The following is a 24,006-nucleotide window of genomic DNA, read 5'->3' as shown; positions in this document are numbered from 1 at the left end:
AATCCTAGAGTTATTTAATCTAGACTTAGGATTTAGAGTTGAAGGGTGGGGTGGGGTTTTTGAAATGAAATTTAAGATTTTAATAAATATATAAATAAATTCATAAAAAGTATAAAAATAGTTTCAAAAATAATTTTTGATTTTCAAAAGGAAATTTTGAAAAAAAAATCAAAAATAATTTAGAAAAAAAGTTCGAATTTGAAAAAGTATAATTCTAAAATATTAAAAAAATTATTTATTATATATAGAGAGAACAAGGGTATAAGAGTCTTTTGTCACTTAATGAACAATACATTTTTCAAAATGTCTCTTTAGTGGTGGTAAATATGAATAATTAAACCCAAAAAATGGTAAATATGAAAATTCCTCTTTTTTCATTCTATTTTAGCAAAATTCCCTAAAGTTTTTAAATATCCAAGTATATAAAGACAACAAAGACAACCTCAATAAAGCAGAGCTAAAGGAAAGAAATCCCATAGTTTCTAACATTTTCAGGATTTATCTATACGATCTTGAGAATGGCATCATCATCTGTTTCTGTTTACTTGAAAGATGAAAACCTGACACAAGAAACAAGAGATCTACTATCTTCTCTTCCAAGCGAGAAAGGTTGGTTAGTCAGTCAAATGTATCAATTCGAAGGAAGTTGGCAGACACCAGCTCTGTTACAAGGAATCGTGAACTGCCAAAAACACTTTGAAGCCAACGATTGCGACGTTATCCTCGCCACCTTTCCTAAATCAGGCACCACTTGGTTAAAAGCTCTTCTCTTTGCTCTCATTCACCGAGACACCGACACAAGTTCCCAGTTTCTGGCAAGCATCCTCTTCTAGTTACAAATCCACACTCCCTCGTGCCCTTCTTGGAAGGAGATTACTGCGTATCTCCAGAGGTCAAATTCTCCGAGTTGCCTTCTCCAAGAATCATGCAGACGCACGTAACGCATCATTCTCTGCCGGTTTCCATTAAGAGCTTGTTTTGTAAGATTCTATATTGTTGTAGAAACCCTAAGGACAAGTTTGTCTCCTTATGGCATTTTGGGAGAAAACTTGCTCCTGAAGAAACAGCGGAGTATCCGATTGAAACAGCGGTTGAAGCGTTTTGTGAAGGGAAGTTTATTGGTGGACCATTTTGGGATCATGTGTTGGAGTACTGGTACGAAAGCCTCAAGAATCCGAACAAGGTCTTGTTTGTTACATACGAGGAGCTCAAGAAGCAGACCGAAGTTGAGGTTAAGCGAATCGCTGACTTCATTGGATGCGGTTTTACTGCTGAGGAAGAAGTGAGTGAGATTGTGAAGTTGTGTAGTTTTGAGAGTTTGAGTAAACTGGAAGTTAATAGACAAGGGAAATTGCCAAATGGAATAGAGTCTAACTCTTACTTTAGAAAGGGAGAGATTGGAGGTTGGAGAGATACTTTGAGTGAGTCCTTGGCAGAAGTAATAGATAGAACCACTGAAGAGAAGTTTAGAGGTTATGGTCTGAAATTTTCTTGTTGAATCAATCTTTAAAACTTTTTGTTATGTTTCTGTTTTGCTTTAATAATGTTTCTGTAACCTTGTGAACTTGTTGTTGTTGTTGTTTTCTTCTATTTTCTTGTGAATTGTTGTTGTTTTCGTTTTCGTTTTTTATGAGAGCTGGGGTTGAGTTGTTATTGTTCTTCTTGAATGAATAAAATGGAGCATGTTTGTGTTTTCTTATTTTCACCACTATTAAAATGTCAAATGACGGTCAATAACTTTAATATCCCCTATATATTAATAGAGGAACATTTGAAAAGTTATAACCTGAAATTTGTATTAATTAAAAAATAGCCCTGCTTAGGTGTCAAGCAATTAGAATGTTAATTGGGGTGACGTGTCAGCTGGAGAATCAATTGAGAAATTGGTGAGTCCATAATTAAATGCTAGAGAATGTTACTATACCTATCAATAGAAATATAATTTGGCTCATGTATAATAAATACGAGCATACACTAAAAATTATCAATGTATAATAAACAAATGATCATACACTGAATTATAAACCAAGCATTTCATCCCTAATAAAAAAAAGATCATACATTCAAGTTCATACTGTCAGTGCCCCCGTCTCCTTTCGAAAGTAATCCGTATGCTTCTTAAGCTTTTTTTAACTCAGAACACTTTGAAAACAAGATGCCATGAACAAAAATTAGTTAACCATAGAACTGTCGAGACATAACAATGTTGATTGTTAAGTATGAAGTTATATGTTGACTTAAGAAGCTTTCGTCTCTGTAACCAATTGAAGCTATGTCAATAATGTTCTGTAAATTACGAAGTTTTGAAAAAGTTAAAGATGGTGGCCGGTTTATAATTTTAATTAGAACCGATCAGTATTGAAATAAGACATTCAGTACGTATAAAAATTAAATTGTCGCAAACCAGGATTTTGACTTGATTTATGGAAAATTATATTGAATATGCTTAAAACTTTTGTCCCAATGAAAGATTAAAAAATATATGGGAATCACTTAAGGAAAACTAAATATGTAATAATAATGGTATGATTTATCGTACAAAGTAGTTATATTTTCCTTTAATTAGTAGAGAAGATATTTTTACTCGATAGAGGGTTCGAAAAATTGTATCACGGCAAGTCCATAAGTCAAATGGAAAAACGTGCTCACCAAGGTTAAACATTCTAAAATTTTGAAGGAATTAAGGTAATGTTTAATAAGTGCACATATTAGATTTTTTGTTAATCATCAACACATCTCCTATATATTAATTGAGAAACATTTGAAAATATATAACCCCAATTTTGTAATAATTAAAAAAAACTTCTTGCTTATGTGTCAATCAATTAAGTAGTTAATTAGTTCTACGTGTCAGCCTCAAATTAAAATTGAAAAACATGTTAGTCCAATTCGATTTTTATATCTCACTAGAAACATTTAATACCAACTATATGATATTAACTAAAGCAAGGAAATAACCATTATTATATCGAAGAAAAAGGAGAAAAATATCGAAGATAGATAGGATTGGCACGTAAACGTAAACTTCTAATAACCATTATTAACTTTTAAATTGCTAAATCATGATATAAAACTGAGCTGACATAGTTTTATTGTAACCAAATAGTAGGCATGAGATTCTTCGGCCTAAACGTTAGGTTTTTATGCGATAAATAATTTTTTGACCTAAAATATTTTTAAAAATGAGATCAGTTCATTAGTAAACAAATTATGTAATCAACAAAAAAAGTTTTAAAAAATTGTTTAAGAGCCAAATATATTAATTCGATCAATATTATAAATTTTGTTTCCATACAATATTTCTTAAATAATTTTCATATAAATTTACCCTGCGCAAGGCGCAGGTCTTATCCTAGTTGATTACTATTTGGATATAAACATGTTGTGTCTGAGTTTTTATATGATTATATTTGAAAACCAAATAATTAATTATAATTTTAATAAAATTGTGATCGATAACCACTATTAAAGATAAACATCATTTTATTTTATTTTTCTGATTTGTTCTTAAATATTGAAAAGGTCTTTACGGCATGTATAATGTGAATTGTTTTTTTTTTTTTTTGCAGCAAACGGCTATTCTATTAACTAAAATTTGAGATGGTCTGGGGAGTCAGATCGGAATAGAATAACCAATAAAACATAAAGATCTATGAAAAGAACATGCATTCCTAGCTAACGAATCTGCAATCTCATTTTGCATCCTTGGGATGTAGCTAATTTTGAAGTCCGAAAAACACAAACGAAGAGTATAAATGATTTCCAGCTCAGTTGAAAAATTGGGCCAAGCTTATGGCTCTTCTATCATTGCAATCAGGTCTTTGCAATCTGTCTCAAATCTCTGACAGGTCGAGTGTTGCATCATACTCTCCATTACCCATTGTAGTGCTTCCAGTTCCGAGTGTAGCGCTGACTAACGCCTTCTTAAGTTTCTTTCCCCCATAAGTTAAATCTTCCCAATGGTGTCCTTCTAGAACCCATTCCATTCCACTAAACTGAGTTGTGGAGGTCCATGAACCATCCACCATACAAATATTCCCCAAGCTTAAAGCATGTGTTTCTTCAGCAGTATGTGCCTATGGAGGAACATGTATAGTTTGCCTTGCATTATGCCAAGCTTGACACTCACTCTCTGTATACCTGATTAGTTCTAATGAGTCTCTGTCTATGCCTCTGAACAACTTATCATTCCTATTTTTCCAGATGTACCAAATTATCCAAAGATAAGGGTCTCTATCATCTTCTGGCTTCATAATACTATTCTTCCTCCAAAAAAAGTAGTCCATATTAGCATAAATACTTGGTACATGAAAAGTTTGAGAGCTCGACGGTGTTGATGATAGTGCCCATGCTTGTAAGGCCGGTGGGCATTCAAACATCGCATGAGTAACAGTTTCTTCTGGCTCTCCACATCTTGGGCAGTAATTATCGCATCGCATATTATGGCGTACCAGATTCCTTGTTACCGCTACCTTTCCTGAGATTAATTGCCATATAAGATGACAAATTTTTTGTGGTGCATTCACTGTCTAAGAAAAGGCTTGTAGTTTGGTTAAACTGGGTTGTAGAACTTCTCTATCCTCATCAGCTCTCATCAAATTTGTAGCAACCCAATATTCAGACTTGACAGTATATTGACCATTCTTGGTGTAACTCCAACAAAATGTATCACGTCGATGAGTAGGGCTTATGGCCAAACTCTGAATCATCGATATATCCTCTTGATCTATATATTGTTCCAATAGTCGAGCATCCCACTCCCTTGTTTCAAAATTAATAAGACTGCTGACAGTCATTTTTGGGTGTACTACTGGGACCCGGGAGCGAGCCGGCCTTGCTGGCCTCGAAGGAATCCAAGGATCCTTCCACACTTTCATTTCATATCCTGAATGCACTTTGCTTCTGATACCAAAAGTAATAGCTTCCTCGCAGCTATAATACTCGTCCATACATACGTTGGGGTAATCCACTGCGCTTGTTTGCAGCGGCAAACTCAGACGGTAATATTTTCTCCGAAGAACTCTCGCCACTAATGAATCTGAAAATTGAACAAGACGCCAAAGCTGTTCAGCTAGAAGAGCTAGATTGAATTCCTCCCTCCTTTCGAGGTGCACACATCTTTTCCCATTTTGCCCAGTGGATTCCTCTTTTTGGTGGATTCAAGCTCCACCAGAATTGTGCAATGGCACTCGCTAGGTTCTCACATATCTCCAAAGGAAGCAGAAAACTGGACATGACATAAGTCGGAAGAGCTAACAAGATGGATTTAATCAAAACTTTATTTCCTCCCTTAGACAACCATCTACAAGTCCAACCATTCACTATGTGTAATAGTTTCTCTTTTAAGAAGGCAAATAGCTTTCACTTTGATCCACTAATATCCTCTGGGATTCCTAAGTAGGAGACCATTCCGCCTTCGTTTTGGATACCAAGTGTATTTTTTATCTGCTGTCGGTCATTCACTGTAATCCTTTTACGAAAGAGTAATGAGAATTTATCAAAATTGCTACATTGACCTGATGCTTTCCCATATTTCCTGACTACTTTCATAACTTCTTCACATTCACGGGGCTCCACCTTACAGAAGAAAAGACTATCATCAACAAAGAGAATGTGTGATACCGAGGGGTTAGCTCGTGCGACTTGCATCCTCGTTATCTTTCCTTGATTTTCTGCATGATTAAGAAGGCTAACGAGCGCTTCCGTGCATAGAATAAATATGAAAGGAGACAAAGGATCTCTTTGACGTAAACCTCATCCAGAGACAATATTTCCCCTTGGTTCTCCGTTCATGAGAACTTTATACTTGACTGAGATAATGCATCTCATAATCCAGTAATCCATATCTCTGAAAAAAAACTTATTTTTCTCATGACTGCTTCAATGAATGACCATTCCATTATATCATATGTACAATGTGAATTTTTTAGGGGAAGTATCTCACAATTTATATCATAATTAATTGGAGATCTTTTAATAAAGTTGAGAAATAAGAGACAGAAAATCTTTTTACTAGGTTGATGACTAAGTTAAGTCTGTTTGGTGACTAATCTAACTTAGTGACCAAGTTATGAAACTTAGTGACAAATAGCTAATACTAAAGTTCACTTGGTGTCTAACCACAGTGACTGATATCACTCAAATTACCCTAAGAAATGATTTGTACTCTCTCAAATAAGAGATAGAGTTGTAGCATTTAGGGATCGAATTCACAGGAAACTAAGACACACAAAATATCTAATAGTTATGTGGTTAAGCTAGGCAAATAGGTTTAAATGTAAATAGCAGTGGTTTGAACAAAGTAATTGTTCGGTTGATTGATTGGATTTTGAAACAGATATGAAAAGCGTTAAACTTAAGGTTTCTATTCAGACAATCAGGATTATAGAGATATAGAGACTAAGTGTATATTGGGTATTTTAGAACTCAAACTTAAAGAATAGTCTATCAACTTCCGTATTTTTAGACTATCTATTGCCGGATCTAAGACCTCAGCTGTCGTTTATTGGTCTTGAGAAAGTGTCAAACGATACCAATTATAGATTGACGATTAATACACCTTTCAGCCCGTCGATCGATGTAACTATTGAGTTGTCAATCGATGAACCTTCCAAGGAAGCTTCGCACGGGTTTGACGTGTTCACTATGTTTAACTAAATCAGCCTCCACTTGTTTCTAGAAATTCTAACACAATCTGAACTAATTCAGACAGAGAACTAAGCTTCCGCTTGCGCCCTATAATATAATATCTATAGGCAAGGTTCTAGTTAACTATTCTAGAACACAAACATTAAGAACAGTTTAATTGATGGACTTCCTAACACTTAGCATTCCTATATTTTGGGATATTCCCTCATGAATATATGAACCTTAAATCTAACAAAGAGAACTATTCAGACATAGCTAAGCAATTCATAACAAAGAAATATGAAAACTGCATAAATAGATAAGAGTAGAAAAACTTGGAGTTCCAATCACAAATATTTGAAGGAATTTTTGGATCTTCTCTCCAAACCTAAGACTCTAAGTATTTTTCTGTATGGAAGTATGAAAGTGTAGAAAGCGTATGTTGTCTAGAACAAAGGCAGAGCACATAAATATTAGGTTAAAACTCGTCATGGGTAATCTGGTAATTTTTGTGGGACTTGGGCTTAAAGTCGGTTGGAACCAAATCTGGCATTTGCGCGCTTCGTTGTCGATCGACACACACTTTGTGTTGTCGATCGATTATCGTCTTCAATCATCGATCGCTAGGCTGTTCGATAGTCAGCTACGGGTTTTTTATCATTTTATCTCAAAAAAGCACAAAAATCACTATTTTTCTACAAATCAATCTAAAACCTGAAAACATACTAAAAAGACTCCAAAACAAACATAATGTATTTAAAAACATCATATAATAAAACCACGTAATTATAAATAAAATCATGAATTTATTAAAAATAATAGAAAAATGTAAATTATATTTTTCATTTAAAATATATAATATAATTTAAAATTTATTACATATAGTAATGGCGTCTAAAAGTTTCTAGTTGTGATTATATATGCATGTTGTGGGTAAAACTTGCACACGCACCAACCCATGTTCTAAACACGTTTTATCTATGCGCATAGCTCCCTTGTCTGATCGAGATGTCCAAAGCAATAAAACAAAAAAATAAAATTGTGGTTTAAAATGAAGCATACCTATATTAAATTTGTGGTTTAAGATATGGGTTTGAAGTAATTTTGCAATATCAAAATTGTGTGACCATCGTACTATATAAAAGGGACTAAATCCCTTCTTTGTAAGCCCTGCCACATAGGCAAAATATTGTGAACCAACCAAGATGCCATGTCATCTAGACTGGGGTTGAGTTAAAAAAAAGCTATTTTCAGAGTCCATTTGGCCCATCTCGAAACTCATTCCCGAACCACTCTCTCATAAGCATAATCCTATGTTCTAAACATCCCGTGTTAAATTTTTTTAAACACTCATATCTTAGAAATAGTTTAGAAAATATCTTTATATAAATGTTTTTTTCTTGAATAATATTTCATTATAATTTTTTGTATCTTTTTAACTTTTATAATAAAAATATTGTTTTTAGATAGCAACAAAATATATATAAGAATTATCTTATTTTTCAAATTTTTGATAATTTTATTATATTATTTTAGAATCAATTATTTAATATTAATATAACATATAAATTTTATATGATTAAAATAAAATTCGTTTTTAATTTTATATAAAATTCATTAAGGATATTGTTTTAATTAACACATTAGCGAATCAGTTAGAAATTAATAATAAATCAATAACCTATCTAAAAGTCTAAAACCTAATAAAATATGACAAATAAGAAAAACTAACTAAATTTTAATATAAATCCTACTATATAAAAGGGACTAAATCTCTCCTTTCTAAGCCCTGCCACATAGGCAAAATATTGTGAACCAACCAAGATGCCATGTCATCCGGACTGGGCTTGAGTTAAAAAAAAAACTATTTTCAGAGCCCATTCGACCGATCTCGAAGCCCATTCCCGAACCACTCTCTCATAAGCATAATCCTATGTTCTAAACATCCCGTGTTAAATTTTTTTAAACACTCATATCTTAGTAATAGTTTAGAAAATATCTTTATATAAATGTTTTTTTCTTGAATAATATTTAACTATAATTTTTTGTATCTTTTTAACTTTTATAATAAAAATATTTTTTTTAGATAGCAACAAAATATATATAAGAATTATCTTATTTTTCAAATTTTTGATAATTTTATTATATTATTTTAGAATCAATTATTTAATATTAATATAACATATAAATTTTATATGATTAAAATAAAATTCGTTTTTAATTATATATAAAATTCATTAAGGGTATTGTTTTAATTAACACACTAGCGAATCAGTTAAAAATTAATAATAAATCAATAACCTATCTAAGAGTCTAAAACCTAATAAAATATGACAAATAAGAAAAACTAACTAAATTTTAATATAAAATAGAAATTTAATATTACTAAAATAAAATTCATTTTTAATATATATATATATATATATATATAATATTAATAAATTAGTGACTTAGCTAAAAATAAATAATAAATCAATGATTTAGCTAAAACCTAATAAAAACATGACAAATAAGCAAATTTACTAAAATTATGGATAATATAAAATATGATTGATTCTTTAATACAAAATTAAAATAAGAGTTTTGTTAAATAAAACATAAGTTTGCCGTATCGGTGTTACAAAAAAACAATCATTAATAGTGTCGTAGGAATTATGTCCTTCCCATTAGCGAATAAAATTGAAGCAGAGTATTGGAGGATAGCTCAACGTATAGACGAGATTATGGAGATTGATATGGGAGTTGAGGTAACGGACACAACTGTTCCTCCGCAAAGAAACGCTCCTGCTAGACATCCTGGATAAATGAAAGAGACATATCTGGACTTGGCTTTGTGTTAATGGATGGTGACTTTCCAATGCTATTTGGAGCAAGGGCCGATATACACGCCCCAAATCACCACTGCAAGCGGAAGCTGAAGGTTTGCTATGGGCAATGCAAGTAATACAAAAGTTTGGACACAGAGAGATGGTCTTTCAATCGACTGTGAACAACTGGTTATACTCATTCAAAAGGAGGAAGATTGGCCTGCGTTGGACTCGGAGCTCGACGAAATACAGGCTGTATCCAAAGAATTTTCTGAATTTTCTATTGCTTATATTCCTAGATCTTTAAAATTCCGTACGAATAGCCTAGCAAAAGATGTCTGATCACGCGCATCTCGATCAGCTTTTGTAAACCCTTTTGCACCAAGTTGGCTAGCCCCACAAGCTAGCACGAGGATGCCAAAAAAGAGAATAAAGTTGAAAGTGAAACCAAATATCTCAATGAACAAATTTATCAGAAGTCTATATTATGTGGATGTCTATATGGGACAAACAATTTTTTAAGACAATTATAGAATATAGTCACAAAAACCAATCCTAAAATATATAATTAAAAAAAAACTATTTAAACAAACCATCAAAATTTTCAATATTATACCAAATAAGAATATAAAGACCAACTATATTCTCTTCATGTATAATGTGTTGTGGTAAGATTCAAAAAAATTAACTTACTTTACAGTAAGGGAAAAATAGATTTTTAATTCCAAATTTACAGTAATAACATAACATTTTATAAAACTAAACAATTGACATAATAGTACAAAAATATGAAAAAAAATCAAACTACTATCTGCGCGTAGCGCGGACAAGGACCTAGTACAAATAAAGAGTCATGTTTCAAGTCCCATTTAAATATCCGAAAAAGAGTATAATTATGGGGTATACCTTTGCTCAGAAATTAGTCAAACCATTGTTCCAATAATTGGATTAAGCGGCGTCAAGGTCCTATCTATGCGGCAAATCAGCCTTAACTAAAATAATGATAGCAGAAAGACAAAAATTTATCTATTTTAATTTTTTGTATATTTAATGTTGATCTCATCAAAATAATTTTATAACTAAAATAAAAGAAATAAAATATATTATATAAATAAAAATAGATATATTAAATAACTTAGTAATTCTTTAACATCTATGCCTAGCCTAAATACCAAATGATTCGACTAAGCGCTAGTTATTCTATAAAAGTGGTAAACGTAAAGTTCCCTCAAATTCAATACTTCAAAATGATCAATGTTTTAAAAAAAAGATCAATGTTTTAAAAAATTCTTTTAATAAAAGACATTTTAGCATTTTATTATAATAGCGAATGCTAAATCGTAATTTAAAAAAAAAATTATATTTATCAAATTTCTATTGGTTAAAAATGGTAGAAAATAATTAATTGTAAAACAATATATTGAACAAAATATAATATATTTTTGGAGGAATTTCATGTTTACCATTTTCATGGTATTACTATTCATTTTTACCACCACTAAAGGAATATTTTCAAAAATACATTATTCATTAAATTGCAAAACACTCTTATACTTTTGTTCTCTATATATATAATAAATAATTATTTAAATAAACAAAATATAAAAAATAGAAAATTAATTTTTATATGTTTTCGAATTATACATTTTCAAATTCGAATTTTTTTATTATTGTTTTTTTTTTGAACCATTTTTCAAATTTTGTTTTTTATTTTTTTTTTGAAAATCGAAAATTATGTTTGAAACTTTTTTTTTATATTTTTTAAGTATTTTTTCATATATTTATTAGAATTTTAAATTTCATATTCCAAAAACCCTACTGCACTCCTCAACTCTAAGTCCAAGCTTAGTGTAAACATGAAAATAGTAATATGAATGTGATATTTGTGGCAATTTCCCTATATTTTTTATGTGTAACAATATCAAAGCATACATTTATTTTAAAGTGAGGGAATATGTTCAAGCAGTCTTTAATTACAATATAATAGGAGGCCTAATATAATAAGTGTACATGAGCATAGTATTTTGGGAATTTTACAAAAATAGAATTGAAAAACACACTCTTTATCCCTATAATATAAAACAATTTTAGTTTGTCCCTATAGTATAAATTTGGGAAATTTTTCACAAATATCACGTTCATAATACCACTTTTCATGTCTACACTAATCACTTTTACCCTCACTTGTTATGAAGGTTGAAAGACACTTATACCCCTAGGATTAACTAATCTAAATTTAGGGTTTAGAGTTGAAGGGTGGGGTAAGGTTTTTAGAATGTGAAATTTAGGATTCTAATAAATATAAAAATAAATACTTAAAAAAAATAAAAAGAAATTTGAAAAAGAAATTTTGAAAAAAAAAATTCAAAAAAAAATTCAAAAAATAAAATTTATAAAAAAGTTTGAATTTGAAAAAGTATAACTCGAAAACATAAAAAAAAAATTATTATTTATTTAAATAATGATTTATTATATATATAGAGAACAAGAGTATAAGAGTTTTTTGCCACTTAATGAAAAAAATTATTTTGAAAATATCTGTTTAATGGTGGTAAAGATAAAAAGTGGTACCATGAAAGTAGTAAACATGAAATTTCCCCCATAAATTTTCTCATAACCCAAAATTAACCCTTGATTACTCAAATAAAATACAACTTTTTTTTTTTTTGTCATCAACTTTACAGACTCATATTGACTTTGTGAACCACATTGGGAGATATTGATCCATGTGAACTACAAAAGACGTTTCCTTCCTAGCGCTTCTAGCTAAGCTATCTGCCTTTTTGTTCTGTGTTCTTGGTACATAGATAATCTCTGCACTTGTAAAACTCTCTTTCAGGATGTGTATATCTTCCAAATAACTTGCAAACGCTGGCCATTCTTCTGGTTCCGAAACCATCTTCACCAGTTGAGAACAATCCGTCGCAAATGTAACCTGAAATTGTCTTAAGTTTTTCATGCATTCCATAGCCCATAGTAAAGCTTCCATCTCTGCATGGAGAGGAGTGAGTGAAGCGCGGACATTCCTTGCTCCCATTAGTCCCGCAAATCCTTCTAATGTGGTGTACCACCCTTGACCTGAGAAACTTTCATTTTCTTTCCAGGATCCATCTGTAAAACACCATCTTCCTGGAATTGACGGAAGAATAGTAGCCTCTATATGTGTCGTCCTCTTTTTATCATTCAATATTTGTGTCTCAGCCCATAGTTTTGATTCCGTTTCCGCCAGTTTAAGGGTATCCATAGGATCCACATCAACATTACTAAATATTAATAAAATACAACTTAAAAGTAGTATAAATATTAAAAACATATTAGGAATACAAAAAAAAAGTAAAAATAATTTTCGATTAAAAAATAAAAATCACAAAATCCCTACATGTCGTAAAGCTATTCATCATAAAAGAAAAGTTTGTGAAAATCACAAGAAAACTATGGAAAACTATGTTTTGATGAAAACAAGTGCTTAATTACGATTTTATTTTTTATTTTTTTGGCAACAAAATCACAGGTACATGTTTTAGGAAAATAAAAAGATTTCAAAATATTTTTAGAATATTTTATAACTAAATTTTTGAAAATATAGTTATTCTTATCCGTATAATGCAGCTTCTAACCTTCTTAGAGAACATATAACTAACCCGTAAGCATGTGTGTGTATAAGAGTATTTCATCAATTGTTTTTATTTCTACCATGACATTTTTCGTAGAAGATGACATCTTCTTTCCGTAGAACATAATTAAATTTACTAAGTTAACAAGTTTATATCCCAAAAATACAAGTATGTGTATACGAATATTTCATCAATTGTTTCTATTTTTTGATAAATTTTTATATTAATAAAACAATTTATTTCATTAGTTTGATAAATCAAAAATAGGACAAAAAAATTATATTAAAGGGACAAAAAGTCTGTTTTCATGGGAAATTGCCAAAAAATACCACATTCATATTACCACTTTTCATGTTTACACTAACCATTTTTACACTCACTTTTAATGAAGGATAAATGACATTTATAACCCTAGAGTTAACTAATCTAAACTTAGGGTTTAGAATTAGGGGTGGTTTTAGAATGAAATTTAAGATTCTAATAAATATATAAATAAATTCATAAAAAGTATAAAAAATAGTTTCAAAACTAATTTCGATTTTCAAAAGGAAATTTTGAAAAAAAAATTCAAAAATAATTTTAAAAAAGATCGAATTTGAAAGAGTATAATTCGAAAACATAAGAAAAATATATTTTTTGAAAATGTCTTTTCAGTGGTGGTAACATGAATAATGATATCAAGAAAATGGTATACATGAAAATTTCCTTTTCTTTTCATTCTATTGGCAAAATTCCCTAATTTTTTTAAATATCCAAGTATATAAAGACAACAAAGACAACCTCAATAAAGCAGAGCTAAAGGAAAGAAATCTCATTGTTTCTAACATTTTCAGGATTTATCTTTTTTTTTTAACTCATAGTAACATTCCATTAGATGGTAGTACGAGGACGAGGCGAAGCTCAATCCAAAACTAAGTCTGGAAACAACATCAAAAGCCAAAGAAGGATAAAACTAAAAACAAAGACCAAAGACCAATAAAAGATCAAAGGGAACCAATAGGTCCCAACATGAAACAAAAAGGAAGAAAACTCCAGAGTCACGCTCGCTGAAGAGGAAGAAGAAAACCACCTCCATCTCGGAGAAGGTTTCTATGGCGAAGCAATCTCATGTATCATCCTTAGCTTCCTCTAGGATAAAGTTTCTAAGCCACATAGGTCCCCCACGAGCTAAGTATGATTGGTACCTCTGGTCTCGGGTGACACTAAGAGCAATTTCCTGGGCGCATCTATTACCTTCAAGGTGGGCATATGAGATACACCACAACCTAAAGCCAGTCAGTTTGAAACGGATATGAGCTAGCAGCTCCTGAAAACCAGGGAACTCTTCAGGTCTAAGGATTGCTTCCCCCGCAAGGTAAGAAGATGACTCAAAAACAACTTTATCGTATCTCAGATCAACGAGACAGTCTATAGCCCACTTGAAGCTTAAGAGTTCTGCCTCAAGCTTAGTAGGGACATAAGAGAAGGATCTGCGGCTGTGCATCAGCGGCTCACCAGGGCTATTACGAAGAATCCATGAAGCTCCAGTGTTGACGGTCGCATTGATCCATGAAGAGGCGATATTGCATTTCACAAAGCTTTGACATGGCCTCTCCCATTTCCCCATTAATGCCCCGTCAGTCCTGTCATCAAGCTCTTGAGAGGAGTTCTGAAGATTAACCTCTGCCCATGCCTCATAATCATTCCGAGCCTTTTCCATAATTGTTACTGCACCAAGGCGAGTATTAGCAAAGATGAGCTCATTCCTCCCCTTCCATATATGCCATAAAATCCAAGGGAACAGGACTCGAAGATGTGGAAGGATCGATTGCTTTGTGCTGCACTGTAGAAGGTACTGAAGGTTCAGCATTACCGAGTTAGGAGAAAAACCAGTCGAAGGCAGCGGAAAACCAGACAGCCGCCAAACTTCTTGAGCAGTGGGGCAGTGAAAAAGGACATAGCAAATGGTTTCAGGCGCTAGTTGACAAGCTCTACACACAGGATCAATATGTAGGCCCCGGGTCCGTAATCGATCAGCTACAGCTAGAGCTCCTGCCAACGCCTTCCATAGAAAATGCCTTAGCTTAGGCAAGGTCTTCACCTTCCAGAGACTGGACCACAAGCGTTTCTCCATCGGTGGTAGCGTGGTCTGAGGATGAGAATTAACTTCAAGTGCTGTTTCAAGCAGCTTATAACCACTCTTAGTACTGTAGATACCATTTCGCTCTAACCCCCACACCACTGTATCAGAACGGCTCAAATCAATCTTCAGTCCCAAGATGTGATTTGCATCTTCTTCAACAAAGAGATGTCTAACTCGTTGGATGTTCCATGTATCATATCTCATATCAATCAGCTCAGACACAGTAAGGGACAGGTCAACCTCATCCGTTCTATATCTTGGGGGCCGAGGTACGTCGATCATGATCCAATTTTCGTACCATACATGTGTGTTCTGTCCATCACCAATCCGCTTCATCAGACCTTGCCCAAGAAGTTCTCGACCATACATGATGCTACGCCAAGCGTACGAAGGCCGAGTACCAAGGCCACATTGTAGGAAATCCCCATTTGGAAAATATCTGCTTTGCATCACACGAGCTAACAGGGAGTGAGGTTTGGACCATATCCTTCACGCCTGTTTGCACAACAGCGCTTGATTGAACCAAGCAATATCCCGAAACCCCAATCCTCCAAGTTCCTTCGGTTTACATAATTTTTTCCAAGCAACCCAAGAGATCTTCCTTTTCTCAGCACTTCCACCCCACCAGAATTCAATCATTACGCTAGTTAGCTTCTCGCAGAGATCTTTAGGGAGTTTAAAACATGACATAGCAAAGACCGGTAACGCAAGCCCAACTGACTTGAGAATGACCTCCTTACCCGCAGGAGAAAGCGTTGTAGCTCCTCCCCCACGTAGACGAGATTGAACTTTATCATGGATGAAGTTCAGTAACTTGCGCTTGGAGCCACTGAAGCACTCTGGTAGACCTAGATAGGTTCCTTCACCACCTTCGATCGCAATACCTAAGGCTGCTTTCACTGCTTCTTTAACTTCCGCTGGTACTTTAGAGCCAAATATGATTGAGGATTTAGCCTTGTTTATCACTTGACCAGAGGCATCACCATATAGTTTGAGTCTTCTAACAATCTCTTCACTCTCTGCAACCGTGGCCTTAGCTAGAAGAAGGCTATCATCAGCGAAAAGCAAATGGTGGACAGCAGGGCCTTGAACTCCAAGTTTGATCCCGGTAAGGCTTCTCTGCGACTCCGCATTATTGAGAGTATTCACTAATGCTTCAGCGCATAATATGAACAGAAAAGGGGAAAGGGGGTCCCCTTGTCTGATACCTCTCTCAGGTTTTATAAACCCATGTTGTCCACCATTAATAAGGACTGTGTAAGTAACGGAACTGATGCACGCCATTATCCAATTCACCCAGAGCCGAGCAAAACCCATATGCGCTAATAAGGTTTCAATGAAACTCCATTCTACACGATCATAGGCTTTAGACATATCTGTCTTGATAGCCATAGACGTTTCAGCAACCCCGTTCTTAGTCCTCAAGGCATGTACCATCTCATGCGCAATCAAAATGTTATCTGATATAAGTCGACCACCAACGAAAGCCCCCTGAGTATCAGAAACAATGTCCGGTAATATCCTCTTTAACCTATTACATAAGATCTTAGAAACGATCTTATAATGGACCGAACATAGACTTATCGGTCGCAGATCTTTCATCATTGAGGGGTTAGAGATCTTAGGAATAAGGCAAATCTGAGTGTGATTCCAATCAGAAGGGAGAACGGCAGTTTGAAAGAACTTCTGCACTTCCCTGGTAGTACTTGGTCCCACGATCGACCAAAACTTCTTATAGAAGACCCCAGTAAGCCCATCCGATCCTGGTGCACTACTCCCTTTAATAGCAAAGGCCGCCTCCTTAACCTCCATCTCAAGGATCGGGGAGGTTAACATATTATTCATCTCATTTGTTACCTTGCGGGGGAAGCCATCAAACAAACTCTCAAGATCCCATGGATTAGAACTAGTGAAGATATCACGGAAGTACTCTGTTGCAATGTGACCTTTTGAGCCCTCAGAGAACTGCTCTCTTCCGTCGACGTCACGTAACATCAGTATTCTATTCCTTAGCTTGCGGCTCCTAGCACAGTGGTGAAAGTAGCTTGTATTTCTATCTCCCAACTTAAGCCAGAGTTTTCGACTCCTTTGGCGCCAGAAGGCCTCTTCATCTCTGTGTGCTTTAGCCAAATCTCTCTTCAGTCGACGCATCCGTAACGCACACGGAACCCGTTTGGAAATTTCCTTCTCCAACGCCACTCGGAGTCTAGCTATCTTCCCTCTAGAACCCATTTTTGTTAAGCGTTTCCACTTAGACAGTTCGAATCTGCAACGTCTTATTCTTTCCACCAGAGGCGTATTATCTTCAACGCGGTCCTCTCCCCATCCAAACTTCACAATATCATCTACTCCAGGTTGAGAGAGCATACGTTTATCAAACACAAACCTCCCTCTAAACACAACTCTCTCTTCTCGAGCAAAACGGATCAAAATGGGTCGATGATCAGAGGCTCTCATATCGCAGTATTCCATGTGAGCACGCGGGAAGAGACGATACCACTCATCATTGCCAAAGCTGCGATCTAACCGGCACTGAACCCACACACTATCTCTCCATCCAGCCCAGGAGAGCCAATTACCAGAACTTGGGATCTCTTTTATACGGCAGTTGTCTACCATATTCCGGAAGTCCCAGAAGGTCGCTTCCTCACGTGTAGGTCCACCAACCTTCTCGTTCGCATTCAGCAATTCATTAAAATCACCAGCAAGTATCCAAGCCTCATCTCTGCTGACTCCAATACTTGTAATCCGATCCCAAACTAAGCTTCGACGAGCACGAACTGGATCACCATATATACAAGAGAGGAAGAAGGTAAGGGACCCTATCTTCACTCGTAGATCGATAATCCTTTTATCAGCCATCAAAACCTCAACACAATAACTATGTTTCCAAAAGACAGCCAAACCACCACTGAGACCAACTGGTTCAACTGTCAAGACTTCATCATAACCATACTCCTTCTGTAACCCAACCATATACGCACGTTTCTGTTTAGTTTCCGACAAAAATAAAAAATCCGGGAAATGATCTTTCCTCATTTCACGGAGTCGCTGAACTGTCTCGTCGCTTCCTGCTCCTTGACAGTTCCAACTAATAATGCTCATTGGGATGGCAGCGGCTTCAGACCGGAAGCCACCGAAGATTGGGTTGGTTTTGAAGATTTTATTAACTGTTCTTCTGCAGTTGATGAAGCCTTACGTTTCGAGATGCTGGTGTTGTTCCGAGGAAGTACACCATGATCAGCGTCTTGAAGACCATCAGCTAGAACTACCTCCGCAGGAGCAGAGACAGAAGGTGGCTGAAGCTTAGTGATTCTCTTCCAGCGCTGGGGCCGTCTGCGACTCTTTCTCACCACATTCTTATTCCCGGGAGAAGGATTCTCAGGGGCAGAGCCCATATGAAATACCGTTGGACAAGACGGGGAAGAGGCTGAGGATGCATCTAAGTCAGAGGAGCCACATTGAGAATTAGAGTTTGTTTGCCGGAGGGTCCGCTCATAACTCCCAGGTGCTTCACTAGCAATAGAAGATCTTTTAAAGGGCCTATCATTCTCCTGGAAGGAAAAGACATGTCCCTTACCCTTATTCAGGTCATGAGAAATGATGGGTCTCACTACAGTAGGTTCCACATAACCAGGGGCCAAGGACTGTTGGACACGCATAATTCTTGCTTGTCTCTCAGTAGCGTCACTGTGTGATATGTATAGCAAGGCAGCATTACGTTCCTCATCCTGCAGCTCAGGAAACAGGGGAGGGAAACCCGGAGGAGCCCGGAGTTGTGGCTCAGAGGGTACAGTCCGCAAGGGTTGAGGCTGAGGGTTAGAGACCAACACAAGCTGCTTCGTCTGTGATTTGAGCTTATCCCCCGTGTCCAGTGGCGGAGCCAGGAAAAATATGGACGTGGGTCATAAAAGTTTCTTAAATGCAAAAATGCATAAATGTTATCGAAAAAATATTACAATGCACTAAAACTTAAAGATGTACTCTACGCTCACTCATATCTTGGAATCTCTTTATCACTGTCTCATTTGTCACTGTCTCAAGCACTTGTTTCTCAATAAAACAAACTAGACAATCACTTAAAAATTCATCACCGATACTGTTACGTGAAGTAGTCTTCACGATATTCATTGCAGAGAAGCACCTTTCTACACTTGCAGTCGCAACGGGAAGAATCAAACATAGCTTCAAAAGACGATAAACCAAAGGATGAGAAAGATGTTTTCTTGTATCCACCAATACACGAGCAAGATCACCAAGGCTTTCTAGATTGGTAAACCGTTCATCTTTTTGCACATTGTCAAGGTTGATGTCAAGTTGCTGTTCAAGAGATCTTCGTTCCATAGAACTAAAATCATCTTGATAAAGCTCAGCCAATCTCATCAACATTGACTTGTCAAACTGACGAAAAGAATCTATTGGACTTAAGGATGCCATGCAAACAAGTAGTTCAGAATTCACCTCGTCAAAACGATCATTAAACTCTTGAAGTTGCATATCTAAGACCGTGTAAAAACAATCCACCTTATAATGATGCAGGTTGGTGATGCCTGTTTTTTTCCTTGGCCTGCTTGAATCAACAAACTCTTTCTCCATATCAAGAACTTCAGTTTTATTATTCTCACTAAAAGAATAAACTGTAGCCACAAAATTCTCCCATCCTTCGTCCCTAAGCTTCTGTAACTGTCGTTTTGTAGATCCAACCAACGAGACAGCATTCAAGATCTCTTGGTCTCTTTTCTGAAGAGCCTTTGACAAATTATTAGTGAGTCCCAGGATAACAAGCATCAATTGTAGATAAAACACACAATCAAATGTGTGAAAATATTTGAGGAGACCAAATGCTTGTTGTCTTTTGCTGCCGTCCATGCCTTCAGTCTGGATATGTTCAAGAACTTCAATAATACAGGGAAACATCTCACCAAGACGCAACAAAGTCTTGTAATGTGATCCCCAACGAGTATTTCCAGGTCTTTTAAGAGAAAGGTCTTGATTCAGCCCAGTTCCTGTCTTAATAGTACCCTTACTGATCCCCTCTTCCATTCTCTTGCGATTACTTTCAGTGAGTATAAGCTTTCTCTTGCAAGAAGCTCCAACGGCATTCAATAGAACATGAACCATATCAAAAAATTCTCCAACTTCAACATGTTTTTTTGCAACCGCCACGACAACCAACTGAAGCTGATGAGCAAAGCAGTGAACATAATATGCAGATCTACTTTCTTTCAAAATCAGTGATCTTAAACCATTGAATTCTCCTTTCATATTGCTTGCTCCATCATAACCTTGCCCTCTTACTTTTTTCAAACTTAACCCATGTTTCGCAAATAAAGCATCAATGGCATACTTGAGAGTCAAGGAAGATGTGTCTTTAACATGACTAATGCCAATGAATCTTTCTTTTACCAGCCCAAATTTATCAACGAAACGAAAAACCACAGCCATTTGCTCTTTATCTGAGACATCAGCAGATTCATCTACCAGCAAGCCAAAGACATCATTATTAATTTCCTGGATAACAGACTTGGTTACTTCTTCTGCAAAGCAATGTGCAATGTCTTTTTGAATAGGAGGAGATGTCATCTGATTATTTTTAGGAGCATTGTGCAACACAACTTTTTTCACAGCCTCGTTTTGTCTGGCTGTATACTTCAAAAGCTCTAAGAAATTGCCTTTATTTGTTGACTCTTCTTTCTCATCATGCGCACGAAAAGATAAACCTTGATGTAATAAGTGTCTACAAACATCAATTGAAGCGCCCAAGCGGATTCGATAATCACTTTTCACAATATCAGTTTGCTTATGTAAAGCATGTTTGATAGACTGACCTTGTCTCATCAAATCTTCACATTTATTTTTAGCATCATTGTGAAAACTAGAATGATCTCCCACATGCTTACTGAAACTATCAACCTTATTCCAGCTAGAAAAACCCGTTGATACAAAAGTATCGCTCCCACCTTGTTTTCCAACTTGAACTCTGAACAAGTAACAAAACAAGCAAAAAGCCTTTTCTTGTTCTACACTATACTCTAACCAATCAGGATACTGGTCAAACCATTGTGGATTAAAACGTCGCCATACACCTCCTATTGATTTTTGTTTAAAAGTATGACCGCGAGGTTGACAAGGTCCTCTAGTCAAATATATGCGGCGTACCTCGTCTATTTGATTATGATCATACTCTTGAATTTTTTTCCGCTTAGCTGGATCAAATGCCAAATCATCCACACTGATCCTCGGTGGTGGAATTTTTCTTATCACAAATCGATCCATTGTTTATGATAATACCTACATAAATAAAATAAAATGAAATACAATTTTTATGAGAATAACAAAATTTATACTACTGATAAGTAAATCAAACTTTTAAAACATCGTAGCCTAATCTAGCCCTCCTCTCCAATAAACCGTTTCATTCACCAGCTTTAAAACAATCCTAGCATAATTTGATATCCGTCTACGTCCCAGTAAAGCTAAGAAGGGTTTAATTCTCCATGTCTCCATAGTTTTTACTTTCTAAATTAAATAAAAAAATCTAGAACATCTCAATGTAACAGTGAATTTAGAATTTAGAGAAGAGAAACTACTCATAAAGTTAAAAGACATAAAATAATTACCTTGACTTTAAAACCAAATTGGATCAGGTTTCAGACTTTCAACCAAGCTTCATGAATTGATTCACGTATCACGACAGAAAAAAAAAAGAAAGAAGAATTAGGTTTTTAGTATTAGGATAACGAGATCTCTTAGTGATAATTGGGTTTATTTATTTTAACGGGCTTAGTTTATTTTAATTTTGTAATGGTTTATATACTTTATTGGGCTAGTAATTAATTTGTATAGTTTGCTATTGGGTTAAACAAGTTCAATTAAATTCAAGGGGGTCAATCAAAATAATGCACTAGGGTCAATCTAAAATATTTAACAAGCATTACATTATTTTTCTAAATTTCACGTGGGTCATTTGACCACCATGCCAATGCATTGCTTCCGCCACTGCCCGTGTCTCGACGCTCTTGCACACCTTTTGGCTTGGTAACAAAGGGACAGCTCGGTCTCTCATGAGTGAGACGATGGCAATGAAAACACCTCTTCCGAAGTTTCTCATACTCAAACTCTATGATCACACGTCCACCAGAGGGGAGATTCAAAGGCTTGATTTCAATCGCAGGATTCGCTATGTTCAGCCTCACAAGCGCACGTATGTAAGCCTCTTTCTGGGAAGCTTTCGGATCATACGCAATTTCTACCACATGACCAATTTTTGAAGCAAGGAAATCCATTGTTTCAACTCGATAATGGTTCATCGGGATGTTCCTAATGCGTACCCACACATCAACCGTAGTGAGGAAGTTAGATGGAGGAGCGGGAATCCATCGATCTAGCAACATAGTCCAATTATTATAAGACCAAGGCCGGTCCTTCAAGACGGTCATCATATCTTCCTCACGTTTAAAGATGAACTGGAATTTATCCCGAGAGAGAGCAATCCCCCTTACTCTGTCATAAACCCTCCAAATCTGAGGCATAGTTTCGATCATCTTGTCCATCGTAAAGTAGCTCGAACACACACACGATTATAAAGAACTTGCTCTCTTTATTGAATGCCTTAGAAAATATGCTCAAAACTAAAACACTCCTCTATCGTTATATCAATACCACAACTCGGTATGTATATATATATTAGAGTAGATTTCCTTTTCCTAATAGTTATAGATAACTCCTAAGACTACTAGGTTTATCTTAAGCTTGTCTTATCCTTATCCAACTTGATAAAGGATATCTTGAGCTTCAAGCTATCAAAGCTTACCCAACATTCTCCTTCTTGAGCTTTGAATCCTTCTTAGACAAGTCTTGAACTCCTATCAAGTCTCTCATCTCAACGAACATGATTCTTGCCAAAGCTTTCGTGAGGATGTCGGCCTTTTGTAATGTTCCTGGTACATGCTCGACGTCGACGAGCTCTCTCTCAATGCATTCTCGAATGAAATGGTACCGTTTATGTATGTGCTTGCTCTTGCCGTGAAAAACAGGGTTCTTGGTAAGCTCTATAGCCGACTTGTTATCAATCTTGATAAGGACTCTTTCTACCTTCCAGCCCGTGATCTCGCTTAGAAGGTCTTGGAGCCATATGGCCTGGCGTGCTGCTTCAGTTGCGGCCATAAACTCTGCCTCGCACGATGAGAGTGCAACTGTGTTCTGTTTCTGTGAACACCAAGTGATCGGTGAGGTTCCAAAGTAAAACATGTGACCCGTGGTGCTTCTTCCATCGTCTTGGTCTATGTTGTGACTGCTATCACTATAGCCAGTCAGTTTCTTTGTCCCTTCTCGTTTGTATTTTAGCCCATATGCAGAAGTTCCTTGTAGATATCTCATAATTTGCTTCATGATGTCGCCATGTGACTTTCGAGGCCTTTGCATGTAACGACTAGCCACACTGACTGAGAACGCAAGGTCCGGTCGTGTGTGAAGTAAATATCGTAAACATCCCACGTTTCTTCTGTATTTCGTTGCGTCTATCTCTTCTTCTTCTTCAGCTTTTGAAACCTTCAGACCAAACTCCATTGGTATCTTGGTCGCATTACATGTTTCTAAGCCGACTTCTTGTAGAACCTTTCTTGCGTATGCTTCTTGCTTAAGTTCTATTCCATCATTACCTTGATGAACTTCTATCCCAAGATAATAGGTGAGCTTCCCTAGGTCAGACATCTCAAACTTCGATGACATCCCTTTCTTGAACTCATTTATAGTATTGATGCTGTTTCCGGTTATAAAAAGATCGTCTACGTATATCGCAACGATAAGGATCGCATCCTTTTGTTCTTTGCGGTAC

General features: G+C 35.5%; 2 protein-coding genes and 1 pseudogene across 2 annotated transcripts; 1 reads left to right on the top strand and 2 right to left on the bottom strand.

Moving 5' to 3' along the window:
- The first annotated feature begins 285 nt into the window (after positions 1–285).
- Positions 286–1,594, top strand: LOC106426981 (annotated as a pseudogene).
- A 17,325-nt stretch (positions 1,595–18,919) lies between these two features.
- On the bottom strand, positions 18,920–21,456 carry LOC125578303 (zinc finger MYM-type protein 1-like). The gene has a single exon (XM_048740732.1). The coding sequence runs from the start codon at positions 21,444–21,446 to the stop codon at positions 19,143–19,145; it is 2,304 nt and encodes a 767-aa protein (XP_048596689.1). The 5' UTR covers positions 21,447–21,456; the 3' UTR covers positions 18,920–19,142.
- Positions 21,457–22,117: 661 nt separating this feature from the next.
- LOC106426969 (uncharacterized protein At4g02000-like) lies at positions 22,118–22,723 on the bottom strand. Its single transcript, XM_013867703.1, has one exon. The coding sequence runs from the start codon at positions 22,721–22,723 to the stop codon at positions 22,118–22,120; it is 606 nt and encodes a 201-aa protein (XP_013723157.1).
- Between the last annotated feature and the right edge of the window lie 1,283 nt (positions 22,724–24,006).

Source organism: Brassica napus, chromosome A9, assembly GCF_020379485.1.
Source record: "Brassica napus cultivar Da-Ae chromosome A9, Da-Ae, whole genome shotgun sequence".
Lineage (NCBI taxonomy): Eukaryota > Viridiplantae > Streptophyta > Magnoliopsida > Brassicales > Brassicaceae > Brassica > Brassica napus.
The sequence above is the reverse complement of the archived record's forward strand: the minus strand, read 5'-3'. Positions and strand labels throughout refer to the sequence as shown.

Excerpts from the sequence above, each read along its gene's own strand:
- LOC125578303 (XM_048740732.1), bottom strand. The coding sequence starts at position 21,446 with ATGGATCGATTTGTGATAAGAAAAATTCCACCACCGAGGATCAGTGTG.
- LOC106426969 (XM_013867703.1), bottom strand. The coding sequence starts at position 22,723 with ATGGACAAGATGATCGAAACTATGCCTCAGATTTGGAGGGTTTATGAC.